This window comes from Magallana gigas, chromosome 7 (assembly GCF_963853765.1).
Source record: "Magallana gigas chromosome 7, xbMagGiga1.1, whole genome shotgun sequence".
Lineage (NCBI taxonomy): Eukaryota > Metazoa > Mollusca > Bivalvia > Ostreida > Ostreidae > Magallana > Magallana gigas.
Genome location: NC_088859.1, coordinates 21,515,017 through 21,540,217, shown reverse-complemented (window position 1 = coordinate 21,540,217; position 25,201 = coordinate 21,515,017). Strand labels below are relative to the sequence as shown.

General features: G+C 32.2%; 1 protein-coding gene and 1 long non-coding RNA gene across 4 annotated transcripts; one reads left to right on the top strand and one right to left on the bottom strand.

Annotated features, from left to right (window-relative positions):
• Positions 1-4,584: 4,584 nt before the first annotated feature.
• Positions 4,585-17,632, bottom strand: LOC105344833 (uncharacterized). Of its 3 annotated transcripts, none has more exons than XM_066065093.1 (18): positions 17,512-17,632; positions 15,140-15,243; positions 14,462-14,749; positions 14,199-14,331; positions 12,942-13,129; positions 12,556-12,713; positions 12,285-12,435; positions 12,051-12,139; positions 10,141-10,360; positions 9,901-10,028; positions 9,431-9,599; positions 8,810-8,962; positions 8,444-8,605; positions 7,871-7,943; positions 7,566-7,647; positions 7,230-7,253; positions 6,358-6,402; positions 4,585-6,138 (listed from the first exon to the last, which is right to left on the bottom strand). In XM_066065093.1, exons 2-18 carry the CDS (start codon positions 15,219-15,221, stop codon positions 5,476-5,478), a joined length of 2,808 nt encoding a protein of 935 aa, XP_065921165.1. In that variant the 5' UTR covers positions 15,222-15,243; positions 17,512-17,632; the 3' UTR covers positions 4,585-5,475. The 3 variants fall into 3 exon arrangements, with proteins under 3 accessions (XP_065921165.1, XP_011451034.3, XP_065921166.1); XM_011452732.4 differs by having other exon boundaries at positions 17,445-17,606; XM_066065094.1 differs by lacking the exon at positions 7,230-7,253 and having other exon boundaries at positions 17,445-17,606.
• LOC105344832 (uncharacterized) lies at positions 17,609-24,710 on the top strand. The gene is made up of 3 exons (XR_902941.4): positions 17,609-17,692; positions 23,148-23,200; positions 23,561-24,710. It is a non-coding gene; the product is annotated as an uncharacterized lncRNA (long non-coding RNA).
• The last annotated feature ends 491 nt before the right edge of the window (positions 24,711-25,201 follow it).

The following is a 25,201-nucleotide window of genomic DNA, read 5'->3' as shown; positions in this document are numbered from 1 at the left end:
GTTCCACAATGGCATCTCATGGCCGCTTAGGTTTTGAACGTCACATCGACGGATGAAGTCATGTCGTAATGGCGCTGAAATTAAATAAACTTTTGGACATTTTTAATTTGGTGAAACAAAGATTTCTTATTTATGGTAAGCAAAAAATCTTTAGAATTCAGTAACTTTTACCAACAACATTTTTTTCTTTATTTTTCTAATCGATTGCTTTGTTCAATCTAGCTTGATGGAATTAACCCACAGATACAAGGAAACAAACTTTTTGGCTGAGTTCTTTAGAATTTCGAAAACCTTGCTAATGTTATTATTTTTTCTAATCCGATAAAGTTAATTTTCTTCAGTTATATCGAGGAAAACTTTTGTAGAATAAGGCATTTTCCTGAGTACAAAGATACAAGGGAGATGAGTAAGTAAGTAAGGAATTCATTAATTTTTAGTGACATGTGTATACATTTCCAAGTGTACTATCAACAACTGTAAGCGTCGATTTAACACCCGGTCCTATATGCCACTTGAAACACATTATGCATGAAAAAAGATATGAAAATAACACATCATCAAGCGGTAAACGAAGATATGATTGAAAATATACATGTATAAGTATAAAGCTTTCGTTAGAGCCCCTGAGTTTGAAACCCATGTTTTGATTTAACAGTTTATATGATACAGTATATGTTTATTTTCTGAACAATAAAAATTGTCTACATGTAAAAGAATGATATAAGTATTTGGCAACCTGCCGAGGATAATTTAAAATAAGTACAATTAGTGCATCTGTATCTCAAAATTCTTGTAATTAATTAAATCCAGTATTTTCGAAAAGGATTCTTCTATAGTCGTTATATAAAGGACAACGTAATAAATCAAAGTACTGAAGTACTGAAAGCCGGGCACTTTTTGTGTGTCTTTATTCATATTGTGTAATAAAGACTGAAGTCTTGTTTTTAAAACACGTTATTTATAAGAAAACTAATAAAGATAGACAATTCTCTCGAAATTAGAAAAAAAGACAACATTTTTGACAAAACGTGGCTCGTTGTATATCTATTTGGTATAGCGGAAGCTTTAACTTTAACGCTGTTTGGTTTTTTATTTACTTTTGAAGTTGTGCTATTTATATAGTAACATTGGCGATTTGCCTGCCTACAGCCAGGACTCTGCTTTCAGCAGAGCCCGGCTAAAATGAATTTCGTTTTCTACACTATTTTTACAACAGAAAGTAAAAATTCGCTTCTCAATGGGTTCACCATGGGACCTATCTGTCTCAATTCTTAACAGTAAAATCCCACATCTAAACTGTGCTCGCAAATATTGAGGCATATCTAAAACTACATAATATTCTCTCCCAATAACTGTTTTAAAAAGTACATGTACGGAATATTGATGATTTCACTGTTCAAGAAATTTGAATAGAAGAAGTGTATTTTTGCTTGAACTATATTTGTGTCAACGATCATTCTAGAGTCAAAATAGTAATCTTAATATAAATCTGAGTTAGTTTAAACAAAGATAGATCATATCAGACAAATATACATTTTTCTCTAAAGCACAATGCACTACAACACTCATTGCAAGAAATAACTTCTCAACTCGTACAATAGAATAAAACACAATATACATGTGAAGTTATTAAAAACAGGCAGTGATAAATGTTGACATTTATTTGGAATGGCATTTTTTTTTAATTTGTGGACTAAAAAGCAATGGCCAGCTTGGTATGACATGCCCAATATATCAGCAACAAAACGTAAAGAATTAGCAACATTTATTTAGGACACGCCAATATAACTTCTCGTTTGTCGGACTCCGCGCGCTCGTATTTTAATGAAACAAATAATTTTATTATTAATTTCCCGCATCCAGGTAATTCTGCGCTGTTTTCTGTTCTATTTCCATTCTATTTTTCGATTTTTTAATAGTTTTAATATATAAATCAGAAACAAGTAGAAAAAATATAATTGTACGCACCACCGAAAATTTTTGCATACAAATAAAAATAATTTTATTATTTAATCGCTCACCCGCCCCTACCTTTCTTCATTGGATGTCCGAAGAACAAGAAATTATATTGGTGTTGCCTTATTGAGATTTTTGACATTTATATTCATTGCTCATTGCTTACAGTCAATAGCCTTTACAATTCACAACAACAGATAGCATTAAATATATAGCATAAAATCAAACAGCATGTGTTTGTTCTGGTTAAAAGAGGACCATTGGTGAAAATGCATTATTAGCTTTAAAAACATGCAGCCATTCTGTCACGTTTTCAACGTACCTGTAATATTATTATATCATAATCAAAACCACAAACTATATAAAAAGATCAAACATGCCACATAATCATAATCCCATCCAAAAGAGTTTTATTCAAATCACAAATGTAAAATATTAATTTTTGGCAAGTCGTCTTTCAGTCGAACATTTGGCTGTAGTCTTATAAATAAATATATCATTACAACTTCTTTACGTGAGGCGTCGTGTAAAACACTATATACAGTTGTTAGATTACTAGTACCCTCAAAATGTTCGAATGACAACTCTTGCTTACAATCACAAAAATGTTAGTATGTATTCTACTCGCTCTGATGGATGAATGTTATTTCCAAGGAGATAATGGAAATAGCAACCCAAATTCCATGATGATAAAATGAATGGGATGGAATAAGCTTAATATCTTCGTTCACCAAAACACATCTTTGTTATCACCAAAACACATCTTTGTTACAACTAATGTGTTTTGTATTCAGTATACAAACAGTATAAAATCAATCATATAATAAGCGATACCCATACCAATAACAACATTGCTTCATTTCTTTTTTGTGAAAACAATAGCATTGATGTTTTATATTAGTTCTTCTCTTTTTATAAAATAATATCCTAAACTTGATGTGTATGCCACATGCATCAATTGTACATTCTATATTTAAAATAATAATATAGAGGACTGTTTTTATACATTTCTTGTAAAAAATTTCACTAATGACGACAAGTACACTAGTTATGGAGATTATATCACAAAACAATATTTTGATACTTGATTGAAGTACCGGTAAGGACTTCAGTTGCTACACTGCAGTCAATTTCTTTTGTGTGGGGGGAGGGGGGGGGGTTGTAATGAAATGAAACTATTAAATAGTGTGAAATGTCACTCCCTTATCAGTCTTGTCGATTCCTATATGAAAAACTATCAATTTAAATTTTTTAAGAAATAGAGGGAAAATACTAGTAAATATAAATATACATGTTTGAACGACCAAAGAAAGTATATTATGCATTCAACTTATCTGTATTTAGTATGTATACATCTTACATATTAAATGTATGAATGTGGTTTTCAATTCATGGTTAAATAAAGTCGCTCATCGATAAATAATGCGCAATAAGAATTTCGTCCGTGTGTCATGTTGTAAATTTTGAATTTACTGGGTGGGTGTAAATACAAAATTTACAACATGACAAACATGACACGTGTATCATTTTATCTAATTTAAATATCATTTAACTTCCCATATGTTTCCCATTTAATGTAAGTAACAAATGTGTTATTAGAAACATCAAAACGAATATGCGGCAATCGCACACAATATCAAAAACGTTTAATTAAATATAAATATAATTTTAGTTTTCTGACAAAGCACTTTTTCACTTTGTACGGCAGACGCCATCAATTAAAAGAAATAATACTTTTTGATTGATATGTATGCATAAAGTCTCAGTGAATATTGCTTCGATTAAGATGGGTCAAATGCCTACTATATTACAAAATAACTGAGAACTCTAGGGAAGATGTATTGCAGTTGTTAAGATATTCAATGCGTAACGACCCCATTTTGTACTTGGAAAATGAATGGTTCGATACTTTTAATCATGGTAGCATTTTGAGCGTGTTATTTCATAAAAATACTCCGCCAAAAGGAATGCTAAAAACTTTGATTATTGTCCAATCAATTGCATCTTCAATTTTACATTGATGTCTATGGACAGGGTATGTGTTATTAAAATATGATTATAATTTACTACAAAAGCAGTTTCAATGTTTAAGCTCAGAAGTACAGTGTAAATTGTAAAAAAAATTATTCTCAGCAAAAATATACAAGCTTATTAAAGAGTAATAGCAAACGCTTTGAACTTCAATTTACAACCTGCTATTGTCAGACTATTTTTGTTAAATCAGATGAATATATTATTATCAAGATATAGTAAAAGAATTATTATTATAGATTATAATATTATTGATAGAATTGTACAATATTTTGATGTATATTATGATTATCATTGTCCATAACTTCTAATATATTGTTTATACTAGACCTTTTTATCCCTCAATGTGTACCCATTCATTACTTTATTACTTACGAACCTTCATTTTTTCTGTTTCGTCAAATATTTAACATATTTTGTTTGTGTTTTGAGCTTCAAATTTCTCATCAGGAGATTCTTATTTCTATGCTCGAGTTCCATAATTACGTATTTTAATTTGGTGAACGTTTTTTTGTAGCTTGATTTTGAAATATTGTAAATTTAACATATATTGAACCATGTAGTTTTTGTTTATTTAAATAAAAGCAAACAAAGGAATATTTTGTACTAATTTTATTACAACCCTTTTTTCATCGATACATAACTTCATGCATTTCTATTTATATGTATTTCATATATGTAACAATTACATGAACAACACTGGTATCCTTAAAGAACACATTACATATATAAACAGTGGTATGTTGTTTGTTTAACATATTTGCTTTAAAAAACCCACAATAATACTTGAAATAGAGTATACGTAGTATAAAAGAATATATAAATCGGTATATGCAACATATGCAAACGTATTTTTTTTAATTGCTTTAATTGAAGAAAGCAAAGATACTTTATCATGCACTTTAATTAAGTTTACATGATTTAAAAACTATCAAAGTGATGAAAATACTGTACCAAATCTCTTTTTTATTTATTTACCTTTGAGTTTTTTACGCATGGTTATATCAATTTAGAGTAAGATATTGTGTCACATCCATGAATTGACTAATATCTATTCCTGTAAGTAGCAAATTAATTACACCTGAGACATTGTAAACACAACTCTCAAAAGCCGCTGTAAATGTTGAACACATCATGTGTACAAGAACAGTCATCTCGTTCCTTTTATTGCTTATTTCCTTCATCACAGCTCCCACCTCTGGGTTTTGTGACATTGCTATGCATTTTTATGCTATGAAGGTAATATACCTCCAACAATCCATTAGTTTCATCGAAAATGGCAGCTAAATCTCCCTGAGTAAATCTGAATTAATACAGTGACAGCTATATATTGTCAGCAATGAGTAAGTAGCTTCTTAACTTAATTGCACAAAGAAAACCCATCGCTTCACAACTTGTTTATACGTGATGTATTTAGTGAAAAAAACGACGTTTTGACGTTCATTTCCATGAGGTATATGCTCTACTAGATCGGGACAAATGTATATTTCAGGCAGAAGAATACGGCGGGTCATGCGTCACATCTGGTCCACTAGAGTCAATCTGAATGTTTGTATGGTAATGAAACGTACTCGGAGAACTGCTATTTCCTGAGGATAACGTAGAAGTTATATCGTCCATCATCTCACTATCACATATTGTACTTTGGGAGGCATTTCGAGTTAACTCAGGAGTTGAAGGACATGTATCAATGTTTTCAGAATCGGATGCACACGTTGAACTATAATTTGAGCACATAACGTGCTGGTAATCCCCTGAGAAATCTCCTGAGCTCTCCAATCTCTCCCGTAACTCATCTAAAGGGTTGTCGTCCCAATCCCCTTTCGCATAGCTGTCAATCGGGTTCGAACAGCTACTATAAATATGCTGCTCGACGGAGGTAGAATTGCTTGGATTTTGATCCTCATTCCCTGACGTCACTGGTGTGGTAAACATTGCATGATCCGCACGGGAAGGTTTAGCCAGTTCTGTCTGGAAGACGAGCGTGATTTTGCCCGCGTCAGTGGGCGTCGTCGGCGGTGAAAAGACATCGGATTCACACTTCGTGGAACCAATACCACTGCTGCTTACACTGTCCCTGTCACCATCAGGCCCTTGGTCATCAGAGGAGACCGACTCAGGCAAACTCTGAGTGCCACTATCAGCAATATCCTTCAATAGATACAAGTTATATGTTTCATTTCGCGTCTATTTTCAACAAATAAAGTCGAGGTGGCACTCAAATTTTGGCTATGTATGTAAAACAGAATAACCATTTCATGGAGATCTCTCTCTCTCTCTCTCTCTCTCTCTCTCTCTCTCTCTCTTTCTCTCCTCTCTCTCTCTCTCTCTCTCTCTCTCTCTCTCTCTCTCTCTCTCTCTGTAACTTACTCGAATGTCCTTTTCTTCCGACAAATCAACCTTATATCCAGGATTCTGAATAACAAAAAAAAAAATAGAAATGAAATTACATATTTACTTTAACAATGCTTATTTTAGTTACATTTATTTTGGATGAATATTGGTCCTGTACAAGAAGGAACATTGAAACTATTTCTGAACACATGGCAACTGATAATTCACATTTGATTTATTTGATTCCTGGTTTGATAAATCTTATAACTATATGTCAAGCAAATATGTAAGCTTCTATTTATGGACTAAAAAGTGATTGGATATATCAATAACAGAAAGTTAGAGTATTTGGGAGAGAGGACAGAAATTAAGTTATAATTGAACTTGTTAAAAGAATTGAAAGCTAGCTAGCTGAAATTGAAAAAGACTAGTAACTAACTAATGGGTCCCTTATGATAAGGGTAGTATTTATCTCTACTGGAAAATCTGAAGTGTAAGCAATGTTTGTTAGGTAGCACTGAACATTATACAGTTATTAAAATGAAAAGAGAGATATACTAAGATTTTAAGTATATATACGATGTATAAAGACAGAGAAAATTTACTAAAGAAAGTTCATGTACCTCAAAGAATATACCGCGTAATGTAATTTTGTAAGGATATATATTTTACCAGAAATTTTTTTTATCAGTGTAATTACGAATTCCTTTCTAGATTTCTTTTATGCATCTGTTTAATCAAAGAATAACTATTCCATATGGATTTCTCAACTTTGTTTTACAAAATGTATTTGATTACAAGATACCTTGTAGTATACAATGTATAGGGATAATGAATAGTCATTAGTTATTTTCTGAGGTACGACAGTATGATACATGTAATCTAGGTGCTCAGTTTTTTTTACTTACTGGTTCATATGATAGAAGTGGTGACTGCATACAAAATTTTCACATCATTATCGTCATTTTTTTCAGTTTATTAAAAGTAATTAAAATTCTTGATAATTGAAATAAAAATACTGTGGTTTCATTAATATTGAAGGGTATCAATTTTCGTGGATAAAGTGAAAATCACAGTTTCAAGGATATGTAAATTCGTGGCCAATGACCCAATCAATACAAAATGTTAATAAAAATAGCATTACAATGAACATTTAATTTCGTGGATCAACTTAAAAACAAAATCCACTAAAATTGATTTTCAACGAATACTGATGAAACCACAGCAACAGCATTTGACTATACCTCGAAAGACTCAATTGGAGGCATGCTGATAGCTGTATCTTCGCCATACAGTTTTCGTTTCAACCAACGCAGAAGTGAAATTCTACAAGATAAAATTGATAAATAGTAAATAAAGAAGCAGACATAAACACTGAATACTAGTTTTATATTTTAAAATCAAGTTCTCTGGTCTCTTGCGGTACTCAACAAATTAGAATGTTTAATTGACAAAAAAAATTTTTTTTATGTTTTAATATAATAGAGTAAAACATTTTTATATAATATATTGAGCTTCTAAAAATAAAAAAAAATCGAAAGAGTCCTACATAAAAAAAAGAAATAGGATGCCACTAAGAATTCCAGCCACTGCTCCGAAGTCTTCAAAGGTATTGGAGTCCCCTGTAATAAATAATCAGTGTAAATGTCATTTGTCATAATTTTTTATATGATATCCCAAATTATCCTCAATTGTTTGCCTATCACAGAATAAGTATGATCACTAAATGAAAAAAAAACCACAGTGCTTCCGAGAATATCAGAGTTGTAGGGTGTAAAATGTTACTTCAAAGAACAAATGATAGTTGTTTTTACTAACAATGTGTAAAATACCTAACTTAATTGGAAAACATTTATTTTTTTTTCATTGGTATACATGTACATAAGTGTAGTATAATATTTTGGTTTTTAATGTCTAAAAGCATTAAAATTTCGTAGCCTTTGTTTAAAATTCCTATTGCAGCTTTTTCATTCTTTAATGACAATACTCTAGAAATATCAAAAGTAAATGTACATATGCAATGTAAATCTGTCTTGAATAAGAATCAACAACTAGGTGTTTTATATCTACTTTCAAGAATTTAAATAAATCATGTTTTCTAAAAATGGAAACGTTGAATTACCTGAATGCCTAACAGAAACGGTTTGAACAGTACTATAGACTGTTCTGCTATTAGCCAGTGTGACCCCGTAGCAAACATCGTACGAAATCTTTGGATCAACGTTTGACACAGGTATAGTCTGACGATCATAAGCGGCAGCAACTGTCAAATTCTTTGATAAATCTGAAATGATGTACAGGAAATGTAAAAGAAAGATAGAAATACACCAATTCAGGACTGCATTGTCTAATTGTATGTAAAATGAAATTGTTATTCATATTTTCGATAGGGGTAAGAAAAGTAAGTGTTTGTTGGCATTATAACAAATTATAACAAGATATAATAATGATGTATCTGTCTACCGTTAAATTAAACTAAAAACGATACCATTTGGACAAGAGAGCTTCTGGTTTGTTGTATGTTCTTGATAGAACACTTGGTACAGCACAGGTCTGCTGGGATATTGACAATATGGCGTCACGAGGTCGACCAGTAGCTGTCCTGTGTTATTTCGCTTAACAGTGAAAGCCAATTTTGGTTCTAGAAATTTAATTTAAAAAACATGATAAGAAAAACTTTGATCCATCATTAAAAGTCCAACTTATCAATCAGATAATATATAAACTGATGGGAGAGAGATTAATCATTGTTTGTTAGTCACCGAACGTGGCGTGCAGTTGTCGGCAGTTGACATCGATACTAATGTTTCAGTACAGCATTTACATTATCAACCTTTGTAGCAACAAGGAAAACACCTCCCTTTCCCTTAAATGATTTATAGAGAACTTTTATTTTAGTGTGTCAGTTTGATTTTCAAGTCGCCTTTTATTGACATACGTGTAGGGCATGTTCTTTTATTATGCAACATTATTTTTTTCTTTTTTATCGACATGGGTCGAGCAGACAAAAAGCATTGCTCACTGGAAATCCAAATTTATGGCAAGAGAAATATTGTCCGTATCTACAGATTTGGGTTGACAAACTTGTTTCTTCTCTTATTTTACTTACGATCGACAGAGTTCTGTAGAAGGTAGTAACATTTTGGGTAAGTCAGTCCAGTTGTGGACCCGCCCTTGTGCTGGACAGACACTCCGAATATTTTGTTTGTGTCGTATCCAACTCCAAGCAGACGAACACTGTTTCCTGGGTTATTGAAGACTTTCCATTGTACGTCATTCTGCGCAAACAAAAACAAAATTGACGACTCTTTATTATGGTTTACGTAATATCATCAGTGATGATTTAACGCCAAAAAAGATAAAAAGGTTAAAAGAAAATCATAAGTTCTGCATCGTTTACCAAATGGTTAAAGTTACATCATTAGTGGTGTATTAATGACAACACATTAAAAGTTAAAAAAAAAAGTTTTATATAACATGTCTTTTACGAATGACAAGTGATTAAACAAAAAATAAAAACTTCTCATTGAGATTTTTAAACAATCAATTAAGCTGAGTTTCTTTCACACTGTTGTGTACCTCACAAGTATCTGCACTCTTGCGAATACACCACATTACTGTTGCAGCAGAGGTGTTGGCATCATCATTTTCCCAAGAAATTACGTAGCCATTGTTAGTTTCTTCAGCAATAACAACCATCTCGTTTTCTATGTTTTCAAAAAAAAGGTTAAAATTTAACTTAAATTCAGCATGTGTATCAAGAAATAATGCAGAGATTCATATTAAATTGTCATAATTCTAAGAGCTTTGATGTCATGCCTTCATTTGTTATTCCAAGAAAGGAAGCAATATCCGCTGGTCCCTCATTGTTTATGTAACGAAGAGTCGCATTGTATCTGGGGAGGGTGATCTCAAAAGGTATCTCAAGGTAAACATTCGTTAAAGAGAAATTCCCAGTCCATACCACGCCATTTTGTTGGTCTGAAACCCTCATATTAATAACACAATTTTCGGCATTCCAAAATCTTCTCGTTAAAGGCTGAAGAAATAGGTATAGAAGGGTAATATGATTTACTGCCTTAATACATTTATATTCATATAAAACATCATAAATTCTAAAATGACAGGCAATGTTGTACATTTTTGTTTTAGCTACGTAATATTGTGATAAAAAAAAACAGAGAGAGAGAGAGAGAGAGAGAGAGAGAAAGAGAGAGAGAGAGAAAGAGAGAGAGATTAACATATAATAAACTTATTTAATCTATTTTACATTTACAAGTCTCTTCGAATCGTATTTTATGATTTTATAAACTAAACATGATGGCTAATTTCTAAAAACCAGGCAGCTTGAATTATTGACTCACTTTCAATTGCATAGTTTATCTTATTTACATAAACTTGGGGTTACTGATTACACATATTTCAATCTAACATATTGTTCCTGTTCTTAAAATAACCATATTGAATATTTTAGAAGTACTCTTACAGTATAATTATAAAATATTTACTGAATAGTTATATCAGTTCTTTTTTGGGCAGGTGTTGATTGCAAGATGTGCATTTTTAATATGTATTCTTGCGGACTTGTTAGATTTGATTAAAGTATCGAAACACTTCATTTCACTGATGCATACATAATAAAAATTGTTTTAATAATATTCCATATTCAAAATCTGCTGTGATTAACACAATTTGTTTTTTAAAAATGCAGTTATCATCAAGCTTGCTTCCTTTTATTTCAATGTATGAATTGCTTTGAAAACAGATTGTTCTTTTTCATTTCAAATTTATTTATTTTTTTAAATATCTGCAATTAACATGCATCCAAAGATAGCTAGCAATTAAATAGTACTAGATGTATATGTTTTGCTACCATTTGTTCCATTTTTTTTTTATCACCGTTGATAAAAATATTTAGTCTTAAAGGGACTTGGACACGATTTGACTTAAAATGTTCAAATTTTATTTTTCCATTTTCAATGTTTATAATAATAAATATATAAGTTTTTAATGCTATGTCAAAATTTGAAAGTCAAATATCAAGTTATAAGCAAGATACAGAGTTCATAGTTCTTTGTTTTGTAAACAAAGCTCGAATATTGTTATTTTTACATATGTGTTGTATGGGTGTAAGTTTCAATCAAATGTATCTTTCTTTTGTTGATAATAGTATTTATTAAGATATTGAGTTAGTTTAAGTTGTTTTTGCATGTCATTTTGTCTAAGAAATGGTTATTCTCTACATTACATTTTTTGTAAACAACTATAAGACTCGAGCTTTGTTTACATAACAACCAATTCTTACCCATGTATCTCGCTTGTAACTTGACTTTAACATTTAATATTTTGGTCAATCATTTAAAATGCTCAAGTAAATCATTTTATACATAAAAAATAAAAATATTTTTTTTATCTCAAATCGTGTCTAAGTCCCTTTAACTTTATTATATTTGTATTATAATACACTGTGTAAAGTCATTGATGTATTGCATCCTTTTGACGATGCTAATGAAATCATTAAACAGACATTCATTTGTCATTTTTTGGAAAATGAAATATTTTTTATATTCTTGATTTTTGAAAGTCAGAGTTGACGATTATATTTTGGCCAATTTAACATTAATATAGTGTTGCTTGGTAACAATTGTAATTTAAGAATGACATTAAGTCCCTAATGATACATATCCCCATAAAATGTCACTGATGTGTGTCAAAAATAAAATAATTACCTTGTAGAACAGAGTAAATCCTTTGGTTTTCGATGTGATATTATTAACTGTATAAAGTCCTTGTGACGTATCTGGTCTGTGGTAAGGAACTGAAAAGCAAAAAAAATAACTTTCAGAAATGTTAATTTTTAATCTTGAAAATTGTTCAATACACGTTTCGAATTAAGATATATTCTACTAATTAATTAAATCAGAAGAATATAAAATGAGAGTGAAAGAAATAAATTTATTTACCATCAGGTTTTGTTTTCACGACCTTTTCTACTACTTCACTCCAGAGTAGCGATTTTTCCGGCTTAGCTTTCATTGTGACGATATAGGTCGTATAGGGAACACAGTTTTGCAAAAATATCGAAATTATTGCTCTGTCACTGGAATTCGTAACCTAAAATGAAATGACTTATTAATCAATCTGTGAATGTTTTTCGCAAACTGTACATTGAGTATTTTTCTTGTAGGTAAAAATCATTTTGTGATTGCATGAACATGTATTCAAACACTTTACCTGTTTAGTTTCGTTACCCCATCTTGGCCTGTAAGTTAGCAAGTATTCCACAACTGACTCATAGTTCCGATTTCTTTCAAAATCTTCAGGCAGTTCCAGAGAAACATCTATCCCTTTACTCTGTGGCTCTATAGTCATTATAGGTGGCGTAAGTTTTACTAAAAGATTCCAATAGATACATGGTTAGTCATGAAATCCCAAATACATGCATACTTTTATAGTTTTAAACCAACTTCAGCTTTATGATAGCTAAATATCTTTGAAATATCCAAACCTAATCCGGGCATATTTGTCAGTCCCAGATAAATTGCAGGCGTAAATATATAGGGTTGATCTATTTTCGTATATCTTATAATTATTGTAATGAATACTTTTAGTTGCTGTACCATTCTGGGCCACTGGGATGTGGTATATCCGACTGACTTCGCCAATACTACTAGTCAGGGTCAGATTCATTGTGTAATCGGAAGCTGGCTCAAACATGTCCATAAGGTTGTCATTTTGTGCTGGAATATGGCATACAATGGTGTAATCGTCCTCAGTCCTCTCAGGGCATTCCCTGTACGCCAAAGCCCTGTTGATATAAAGTACGCTATTGCTTAAGTACATGTACTTATTATATTAGAATTTATTTAGATTTTTCACTTTATTTTTTATCACTTCTACTCTGTCTTTATTAATGAAAATACATTTACGTTCCTGTCAATTCGGTCAGTTATGCGCAAAAAAAAAAATGCATACTTATTTTTTAAAAAAAAATCTATAAGTTTTTCATATGGAAAAGGCTTTCTACAACTTCTAAAATGCGTGCATTTTTATATCAAAGCAAGCAGGATACAATTGCTCAAACATACAATATCACATTAAAAAAGTACCTTATATTTAAATGTACAATAATTGATTCTCAAAGGAAGCTTTTTTTGGTACAACATATGTAGGCTATATATTTGGTGGGTAGGGGGTATAAAATATAATAAAATGGCTTGATGGCTCAAAACAATTTTCTTTTATAAAGGCAACAATGATCACATATGTTTGCTACTACAACGTAATCTGTTTGAATATAAAATGTTCAGGAAAGGCGTGGAAATATAGTAAACAGATAATTTAACGATGTAACATTATACATCGGGTAACTACTTTGTCTTTGTTATCATTTATATAAAAATGAACCACGTGATAGTTTATGACAGTTAAATATAAAACAAAGAATAAAAAACAATCTACTTTTATCTTTTCAGTTATAAACTTTAAGAAAATTGAACAAGAGTTGACCAAAAGTTTCAAAGCATGTGTGCAATGAGGTAAGGCAATTTAGGAATCGGTTTTATTACAGTTCTATTATAATACCCTCGTGATCTGAAATTGAAAACAAACTCTACAGTTCTTCAAACAAGTTGTCATATCGAAATTACTATCTTTCGTTAATCTTAAATTTGGAAGAAAAAAGTCGACCGTCGTGTTTTAATAAGGTTTGAAAATATTCACCTGTCAACAGCAGAATTTGATGTAATTAGTAGTGTTTAAAATGTACATATACTTTAGTTATACAAGTTTTCACTCTTTGATTATTGATAGTACATTTTAATACAATACAATACATTTGTCATATAAAGGATTTTTGCTGAGTATTTGGGGCTTACCCGTCAGAATACGTAATAGTCCACGTGGATTTCACAGTGTTGAGTCTTGTAGTATCTGGTATATTCCACGTACATTTCAAATCCGACTGATCGAGGGAAACACAGTCTATTGTATCCGGTAACGTGGGTTCATCTACAATGTAATGGCACACCATACAATTCAGGCTCTGCAGATGTCCCAAATTAAAAGCTTTTTGCAATCAGTTTTGTGAGAGAGAGAGAGAGAGAGAGAGAGAGAGAGAGGGAGAGAGAGAGAGACTTACATCCCACAATTACCACCAGATGTGACGAACTGCTACTATCATTTTTGAACTTGCAAAAATAGGATATCAACATTTTCTTTACGGTGGTAAATGTTTGTTTGTAGTATTTAGTGGTGTTGGTTTGGTGGACGGGGGTCAGAGTCTCACAGGTCTCCGGGACATCATGGGGGAGGCATTTCTTCAGCTGGAGATTGCTGACGGACGCATTCTTCTCGACCAATGAACAGGACAGGTCCAGCGTGCTGTTTACAGCCACGGGAAAGTCCGACTCGGAGAAAGGAGTGATTTCTGAAACATCACAAAATATAAAGGTATTTTAATTGGATACGATCACTTTACCGTCACAAAATTTCATTTCCTCCAGTACAAACTACACATGACTTTTTTTAGTTTTATTTCTGTCAATCAAAGACTTATTAAAAAAGCAAGTAATTAATGTAATATATGATCCATTTGGTGAAAAAAAACGTTGTAGGAGGTACCAACATAGTCCAAAATATATAACTTTTTCCTAACTGTATTTTTAACGATTTGTATAGTTTACTCGCCATGTTTTCCTGGCAAGTAAAATATCAAAATCGTTCAAAAAACCCAGGGAAAGGTCAGATATTTCGGACTAGTACACACAACAATAATGTTCTTGATGTATGAATATAATGTGAGTATGTTTCGACTTACTTGTTTTTGATGGTAATGATGAGGTAATGCTCATCCATGACAGAATAACACTGAGTGGAAATGATCCTATATAAAGCTTCATGTTTATTTTCTACTGCGTGTTCCTGCAAATATATACAAGCATGCACAAAAATAGCTGTTTTATCAGACTTATTAGATACCAATAACGTCTATATTTTTTAATCGCTCGAATGATGGCATCAGTGATGTCAAAAGCAAGGGTGTATATTTTTTAGCACTGCGTATATCATTAACGTTATATAACAAAGGAGGAGAGACAGAGATAGAAGGTAAAAAAATTGTTATGGTATCAAACAACAAAATCTACATACACATGATAGAGACCAGTCCCAGGAAGAAGGCAAACTGATAAGGAAGATATTTTTTTGTTTAAATCAATGAGCATGCATTTTACGTAATAAGCGTTGTCAATCTTCTCGTTAAAAAACTCTCGTAAGAGGAACTTTTGTTTGATCTTAACAATTATTTTACATAGTTAGCGGCTAAGTTAATGCTTCCTTCAATTTCTTTTTAGAGAGCAAAGGAGTTGAACATTTTAGGTAGGTCATGCAATTTTTATCTTGTATCGATTGAAACAAATTTATAAACATAGACATACCGGGCACTCAGTATGCAGAGTACATTACAAAGATCAAACCAGTACATATAGATCCACACACACACACACACACATATATATATATATATATATATATATATATATATATATTTCCAAGAATCATATAAAATGTTAAAATAATTGAATGGTCTATTACAAAAATAAACACAACACGGAAATGTCTGCAGCTTCCATAATAATCGTTGCATTTCTTGATACATACAAATATACCTACGACACAACATCAAAATTGTTGTAATATACTTAATGAATAAACTTAATGATGAAATGCAATTAAGAATATTTGAAATAATATCTAAGAACATTGTTAAGTAGCATTTTTAAAGCTATTGAAATCCACTGGATGCTCATATAATGAAGAACTATGCATGAGAAAAAATTATCATTTATTTTCAGCCATTTATTTTTATCAAACTTTTACGAACCTCGAGATAATTATATCTGAACACAATTCCAAGAACTAGAGAGTAGAAAAGTTTTCAATGTTATGAAATTCATGAAACATATGATCTAAAAACTTTAAAAACAAGATAATTTTCTCTCTTGACTTTATCTCTCTTCTCTTTAAAGCCCCCTTTTTATGGAAACAAAAGCTCATCAGAAATTTTACAATTTTTTCTCGGAGTGTTAATTAGTTTGTTTCTATTTGTGTAAAGCGGAAATGTGAGAGGACTAGATTACTAAGAAAAAGAAATTACATTCGGTTGTCAAAGCAATTAGCACAAGGATTTACAATACATCTTTCCAGCGTCAACTAAATTTATCGTACGTAACAAAAATATAAACAAAATGTGATTCTAAGATTATTCTCATTTAAATGGCAGTGTAATGTATGTGGAAGTTTTGAATTCATTTTTTTTTTATATCTTTCTTACTTACTATCAAGACTTGTTTAGCAATAGCAACGAAGACTTTTGTCGGATTATTAAGTCGAATTTGACACGTATATTACAAAAAAAATTCCAGAGATTTCGTAATATTGTGATAAGAAATACAGAGAGAGAGAGAGAGAGAGAGAGAGAGAGAGAGAGAGAGAGAGAGAGAGAGAGAGAGAGAGTATTGTTGTTTTCGAGAATCCTCAGTTTAGAGGTTTTCTGCCTTTAGTATATATCAATTTGATTGTATACTGATATCTTCATGACACTAGCTATTTTACCGTGGTGTTAAGTACCACACCACTAGGTTATTTAAAGTAACCTAATGTATTCATATGCATTATTCTGGCGAGAAATTTGATATGTATTTTGACAAGTTTCTTTGACAACCTAACCTTTGATTGTTCACGATGTTTTACAAAAAATGAAGTTAACCTCAGAGAGAGAGAGAGAGAGAGAGAGAGAGAGAGAGAGAGAGAGAGAGAGAGAGAGAGAATTGTATGTATGTTACTTCGGTATACTTAAATACATATTTACATATTTCACAATAGGATTTAATTTCAACTTCCCCATTCCAAAAATATGCATAAACATACTATGATATATTTCTTGTTATCACATGTATCATGTAAATACATGTTTCGTATAAAAGATTTTAATGCTATTTCATACTGTCCCAATTCATTCTTAATAGCTTACACTGAATCTCCCCAAAAAGTCAACGTTAAAATGACATTTTTCCCAACATTTCTAAAATAAAAAGATGGCTGTATATAAATAAGAACCTTACCTGCACAACATGGCGATTATGGTCAGAATAAAGATTGACTATCACAAACAAAATACTATTATCTCACTTTTGATAATCTTTATCATTCACCGTTTACGTTCATCCATGTTCACGTCTATTTTACTCAACTACTCGTACTATGGTTTACACAGAATTTTCCCACTAAATCCCAATCTTATCGGTTCAAGGGTTACATCTAAACTGAGGAGCGCTTCAGTGAGCAGACGACAATTTACTTTGCATGACAGGTAAATCTTACGTTTTGTAAATTTATGTTAAAAACATTATTACGCTTAAGCTTCACATACTTTATTAATAGTAGGTGTTGGTGTTTTTTTTTTTCAAAAAGCAAAAAATGTAAACTTATTATTTAAATAATTCACGTGCATGATCCATGAAGGGCATTACATGGTACAGAAGGTATCTTATTAAAAATTTTGTTTAGATGTAAATTTTCAACCAAAATCCCCCTAAACAAAAATAAACAAGAAGAAGCAAACAAAAAACAAAAAAAACCCTATAACTTATCTTGTTATCCATATTTTCTTTAGTATTTTCTAGTCTGTTTATCGGCACACAATTGTATCTTATACTATCAAGAAATTTCATATCAAATGTTCTCTATATAAGAGGGTTTTATTTAGGAATGACAAACAATTTTTTTCTTACCTAAGTGTTCAAACTAATTAAACTTAAGAAGAACATCGGGGGTATCTAAAACCTCTCTTGGCTCAAGAATTGACAGCTTTTTCAAAACGTTGTTTCAGTTTAAATTGTTGATGACAAAGGGTTTGGCAAAGAGTCGACTAAAACATGTACTGAAAATGAATACAGAACTTTGAAAAGAAATAGTGTACAACTTACCACTTGAAATGGGATCGGGAACCGATGTGCAGAAAAACAATTTTAAGATGATACAGCTAACAGCCTCCTCTATCTGATATCTGGCGAAAAGGGGGCATGGAAGTTTATTTTATATTAATTTCCAGATTTTAAAAATTCCAGATGTTTCTAAATAGTTTATTGAAACTTTTTTTCAAATGACTTTGTCAATGACACCATGAAAGGGACCCGCTTTACGAAAAGTATCCGGGAAAATCTGTATCCAATGACTTTTCAAAGTTGAACCAAAAAAAACCTACGCTAATAAGATAACTGGTTATTTTCTGTTTGCTTATTCATCTATGCAATATTTCCTTGTCCACATACATATATGAAATAATTAACATTCTTTTTTTTTTTTAAAGAAAATGGTTGGCGTATTACAAAATGACCTCGAGAGAAAAACTTGACATCAATTAGAGGGATCATTTGGTTTTGAAAAACAAAACAAAAATATTTGATTAACAATGAGTAAAAAATAAATGACTTCTTTTTTAGATTAGGCCTATATTAGTGTCAGAATGGTATTTACGTATTTTTCACATTCATCTTGTGTTTTTTACTTAAAAATAAGAGTATTAATTGCAATATTTTTTTCTTAAATTACCTTCTGCACATAATTGCAAATATCAAAAATGAATCTGCATTCAATTAATGAGATAATTTATGTTTCAAACTAGTAACTATGTATTTCTACAATTATCTTGTGAAATTCCTGAAAAAGCATGAGATTTGAAATACTTTTACCCTTGACATATTTACCTCTTAATATAATTTAAAATTTAGCACCTAGAGTTAAACGAAATTAATATTTCAATGCTAATACGATTTTAATTATTTTTCATTATTTCATAATTCAGCATTTGCGAAATGGAAGATAAATGACATCCAAATTGGCTTTCAAATTTTTTGAACCAAAAGTGTACACACAAAACTTCCTTTCATAAAGTGACATTATTCGTGAAGTGTGTCAGTTTGTTCTGGGATTAACGACTACACTGTGTTGTACTGAGAAACGTTTTAGTCATTTTACAGAGTAGTTCTATTTTTACTTTAATTTTACTTTTTTCGTGAACATTTTCATTTTCGATACGTACCATTTACTTAATATAGAATTTGTTTTATAATACATGTACGTCCATAAATTGGGGGTGGGGGGGAGGGGTTTGGTTTGTTATGTACGCACATCTGTTTGCCTTCCGGTTCAATTTTATTGATGTTCACGTCATGCAAATTTACTTCGAAGAATAAGTGACATTTTTCATCAATGTTTACGGCAACGCATCAGCTTCGTATTTTTTAATGTGGAAATCCAAACAAGAGGCCCAGGGGCCACATCGCTCACCTGAGCAACAATTGCCTTAATTCTGATCAAATTAGCATTACAGTATCAAAATATCTTGACAACTAAGTACAGTAGATCTTGCTAAAAAAAATAGAAAATCTGTCAATTTTTATCCACCTCTTTTTTTGGGTAAATACCAAGCCCCTTTTGTTGTTGTACCTGTAAGAAGATTTTTCTCTATTCCAATTTACCCCCCCCCCCCTCCATTTCGTGGCCCCCCCTTTTCTCTAGGGAATCATGGTTTCATCAAACTTAAATCTGCATAACCTGTGCTTTCATACTAAGTACTGAGTTTTGGACCGAAAACTTTCCCAGAATATTTTTAAAGATTTTTATACCCCCGCTCCGAAGGAGAGGGGGTATACTGTTTTACCCTTGTGTGTCTGTCTGTCCGTCCGTCCGTCCGTCCGTCCGTCTGTCTGTCTGTCTGTCCGTCTGTCTGTCCGTCCGTAACAAAAATTTCTGTCGCATTTATCTCAGCAACTATTTATCGCAGATGCTTGAAATTTTAACACAGTGTTTGTTAAGGCATGCCATATCGTGGGATATATTTTTGTACCAATCGGACGTCAACTTCCTGTTAAATGACGACTTTGCTTATTTTTTAAACCAAAATTTTCAAACAAATTTTCGTCAAAGATTTCTCAGCAACTGTTTATCGCAGATGCTTGAAATTTTTACACAGTATTTGTATAGGCATGCTATATCGTGGGATGTATTTTTGTACCAATCAAACGTCAACTTCCTGTTAAATGACGACTTCGTTTATTTTTTGCCAAAATTTTCAAATTTCCGTCAAAGAATTCTCAGCAGCTATTTATCGCAGATGCTTGAAATTTTAACACACTATTTGTTTAGGCATGCCATATTGTGGGATATATTTTTGTATCAATCGGACGTCAACTTCCTGTTAAATGACGACATTGCTTATTTTTTAACCAAAATTTTCAAACAAATTTTCGTCAAAGATTTCTCAGCAACTATTTATCGCAGATGCTTGAAATTTTTACACAGTATTTGTATAGGCATGCCATATCGTGGGATATATTTCTGTACCAATCGGGTGTCAACTTCCTGTTAAATGACGACTTTGTTTATTTTTAGCCAAAATTTTCAAACAAATTTTCGTCAAAGATTTCTCAGCAGCTATTTTTCGCAGATGCTTGAAATTTTAACACACTATTTGTTTAGGCATGCCATATTGTTGGATATATTTCTGTACCAATCGGATGCCAGCTTTCTGTTAAATGTCGACTTTGCTTATTTTGCATATTCACATCAGAGCGGGGGTATCACTAGTGAGCATTGGCTCACAGATATCTTGTTCTCTATATATTCCTATGTAAAAATTCAAACTGCCGTCACGGCCCAGCCCTATCACTAGGGACTGTGATTTTGCAAACTTTAATTTACACTATCCGAGGATGCCTCTACACAAGTTTAGGCTTTTCTGGCCAAATAGCTTTTAAAAAGAAGATATTAAAGATTTTCTCTATATATTCCTATGTAAAAATTCATCCCCCATTGTGGCCTCACCATACCCCATGACTATTATTTAAACAAACTTGAATCTTTACGATCTTGGGATGCTTCCACTTAAATTTGGGCTTTCCTGGCCTTATAGTTTTGAGAAGAAGATTTTTAAAGATTTTCTCTATATATAAAAATTTATCCCCCATTGTGGCCCCGCCCTACCCCCAGGGACCATGATTTGAACAAACTTGAATCTACATTATCTGAGGATGGTTACAATTTGAGCTTTCTTGGCCATAAAGTTTTGAAAAGAAATTTTTTTAAAGATTTTCTCTATATATTCCTATATAAAAATTTATCCCCTAATTGTGGCCCCACCCTACCCCTGGGGACCATGATTTGAACAAACTTGAATCTACACTATCTGAGGATGCTTCCACTCAAATTTAAGCTTTTCTGGCCTTATAGTTTTTGAGAAGAAGATTTTAAAAAATGTTTTCGATATATTCCTATGTAAAACATGACCCCCTCTTGTGGCCCCACCCTACCCCCGGGGACCATAATTTGAACAAACTTGAATCTACACTACCTGAGGATGCTTCCATTTTAATTTGAGCTTTTCTGGCCTGATAGTTTTTTAGAAGAAGATTTTTAAAGATGTTGTCTATATATTTCTATGTAAAACTTGATCCCCTAATTGTGGCCGCACCCTACCCCTGGGGACCATGATTTGAACAAACTTGAATCTACACTATCTGAGGATGCTTCCACTCAAATTTAAGCTTTTCTGACCTTATAGTTTTTGAGAAGAAGATTTTTAAAAAAAATTCTGTATATTCCTATGTAAAACATGACCCCCCTCTTGTGGCCCCACCCTACCCCCGGGGACCATAATTTGAACAAACTTGAATCTACACTACCTGAGGATGCTTCCATTTTAATTTGAGCTTTTCTGGCCTGATAGTTTTTTAGAAGAAGATTTTTAAAGATTTTGTCTATATATTTCTATGTAAAACTTGATCCCCTAATTGTGGCCCCACCCTACCCCCGGAGACCATGATTTGAACAAACTTGAATCTACACTACCTGAGGAAGCTTCCACTTTTATTTGAGCTTTTCTGGCCTAATAATTTTTTAGAAGAAGATTTTTAAAGATTTTCTCTATATATTCCTATGTAAAACTTGATCCCCCCATTGTGGCCCCACCCTACCCCTGGGGACCATGATTTGAACAAACTTGAATCTACACTACCTGAGGAAGCTTCCACTTTGATTTGAGCTTCTCTGGCCTAATAATGTTTTAGAAGAAGATTTTTAAAGATTTTCTCTATATATTCCTATGTAAAACTTGATCCCCCCATTGAGGCCCCACCCTACCCCCGGGGACCATGATTTGAACAAACTTGAATCTACACTATCTGAGGAGCCTCCCATTTTAATTTGAGCTTTTCTGGCCTGATAGTTTTTTAGAAGAAGATTTTTAAGGATTTTGTCTATATATTTCTATGTAAAACTTGATCCCCCCATTGTGGCCCCTCCCTACCCCTGGGGACCATAATTTGAACAAACTTGAATCTACACTACCTGAGGATGCCGCCACACAAGTTTGAGCTTTTCAGGCCGAATAGTTTTTGAGAAGAAGATTTTTGAAAAATACCAACAAATTTTCAATAATTCTCAATTATCTCCCCTTTAAAGAGGGCGTGGCCCTTCGTTTGAACAAACTTGAATCCCCTTCACCTAGTGGTGCTTTGTGCTAAATTTGGTTGAAATCTGCCCAGTGGTTCTTGAGAAGAAGATGAAAATGTGAAAAGTTTACAACGCCAACGCCAACGCCGACAACGACAACGACAACGACGACAGACAACGGACAAATTGTGATCAGAAAAGCTCACTTGAGCCTTTGGCTCAGATGAGCTAAAAAAGGCAGGGGGGGGGGCTCTAACTTTTTCGATGTAAAAACGTACCATCTTTTTGCACTGCAATAAAGTTACTTGTTACAGTGTCTACAAGACTCTAGAAAGAAGAAGATTTAACAAAATATAATTGTTTTAAGGTAAGTGACAGAAGCAACAAAAAAATCAAAGCCATTGTCCTTCACTCATTTTCAATTAAAAGTTCAAAACCAAACCATTACATGGCAAAAAATCTAGATTGAAAATTGATATAGGATACAAGTTTCTTCGTCTGTTACAAGGTCAGGCCTATGATAATCCCAAGTTCTGTTGATTATTATCTCAACAGTATATTTTTTGTAAAAATATAATAGAACATTTGAAATTTAAATTTAATTGTTATCCTTCAAATATAAAATGTATTGAATTCCATATTTAGCTATTAGGTCCAATATAGATTTCATGGTTTTTATACGAACAGGTTTCTGTTTTATTTTAACAGTTTTTTTTTGTTTTAACAGGTTTTGATTAGGGAGAATGAATGAAATGAAGAAGAACGATAAAAGAATCACTGGAAATAAAATAATCCAAATTTAATTCGTTGGAGGAATATTTAATGCACTTTTTTATTCAGGAATTCCTGGTTTCCTTTTGATGACGGCAGGTAATGTTTAAACAATGCACGATTCAGAATTAAGGGCAATATATACCAGACACGGAGAAACGATTGATCCAAATCAAAGAGGTTTTTCTCTTCATATTCAAAAGGCCTTTCCTGAAGTCCACAGATTTTCTATATGCGTTTTCCAGGTATCTTGGTTTAAGGACAATTGACCCTTTCCAAAAAAGTTCTAATGCGAGGCAGTGGATGATATTCTTTCAAAGTGCATCACGGCTTGTTAGCAACAAACCGAATTTCTAATAAGGGTCATGAAGTTTCCGAAAACAAGTTTAACATTTGGCATTTGTATCATAAATAAATAAAATAAAACAAAGCATTCTTGAAAAATTATGCTTTCTTTAAGGAGTGATGTTAATTTCCCAAAAAATATTAATGAGATATCACATAAACTTCACTTGTCTTTTCGGCTTTGTGAATCATTTTTGATCCTTGGAATACAGTAAAAGCGAAAGATTGCATCAATAATTCATCAATAACAAGTAAAGTCAACTTATGTCATGGTTTCTCATTAAAGGGTACATAAATCTCTGCACACATTATTCTATCACTTCTACATTGACATAATCTGACATTTTGTTGCTAATATCTAATTCAACAATAAAACCCAACGTTTTAATTCATTGATGCACTAGTACTGTTAAAGGTGGTGGAAAAAGTTCGCTCGTTAATGCATTATATTCAAGGTGGAACTGTACTGTGCATATATTTAAGGAATAAGGAATCATTCTTTAAAAATTATGAGGTGATAATTTCGGTCGGGGCGTGGTCAAATCCAATAAAGCCCGAAGGGCTTTATGATAGATTTGTCCACGCTCCGACCGAAATTACCACCTCATAATATTCAAAGAATGATTCCTTATTACTTATATTTATATTATTTTAAATTTGTACACTTTAAAACAACATTATTTTAAAAACCACTATTTCTCTTATTAATACTTTCATGTTAGATAATGAAATCTGATTGGTTTACTAGACGCAGTTGATAATCCGTTCTATTACCCTCAGCGTTAGCAACACACTTAGCAACGGGTAACACAACAAATTGTTACATGCGCGTAAATTATGCGCGTACGTTTCGCCGTGGAATTCACGTCATTTCTATATAAAGGCAGTAAAAACATCTATAAAATTAAGACATTCAGTATAATAAAATAAATAGTACCTGTTTGGGAGGATAACAGTTGAAATTGACACCCCTCGAAAACCAGTCAACTTCCACTTCGTGTCGATTGACAATGGTTTTCTCGGGGTGTCAACTTCAACTGTTACCCTCCCAAACAGGCACTATTTATATAATGTAGCACATGCTAATATGTATTACTACGCAGCGCAGCTAATACCGTTTTTCGGTTCCGCCATAAGACACGCCCATCACTCATGTTTTATGAAGTTATTTGAGGTTTAAGGGTTCAAAATTGATTCTTAATTTTATCACAGACAAAGACAGTTGAAAATGTAAATGTATAACATTGGCATC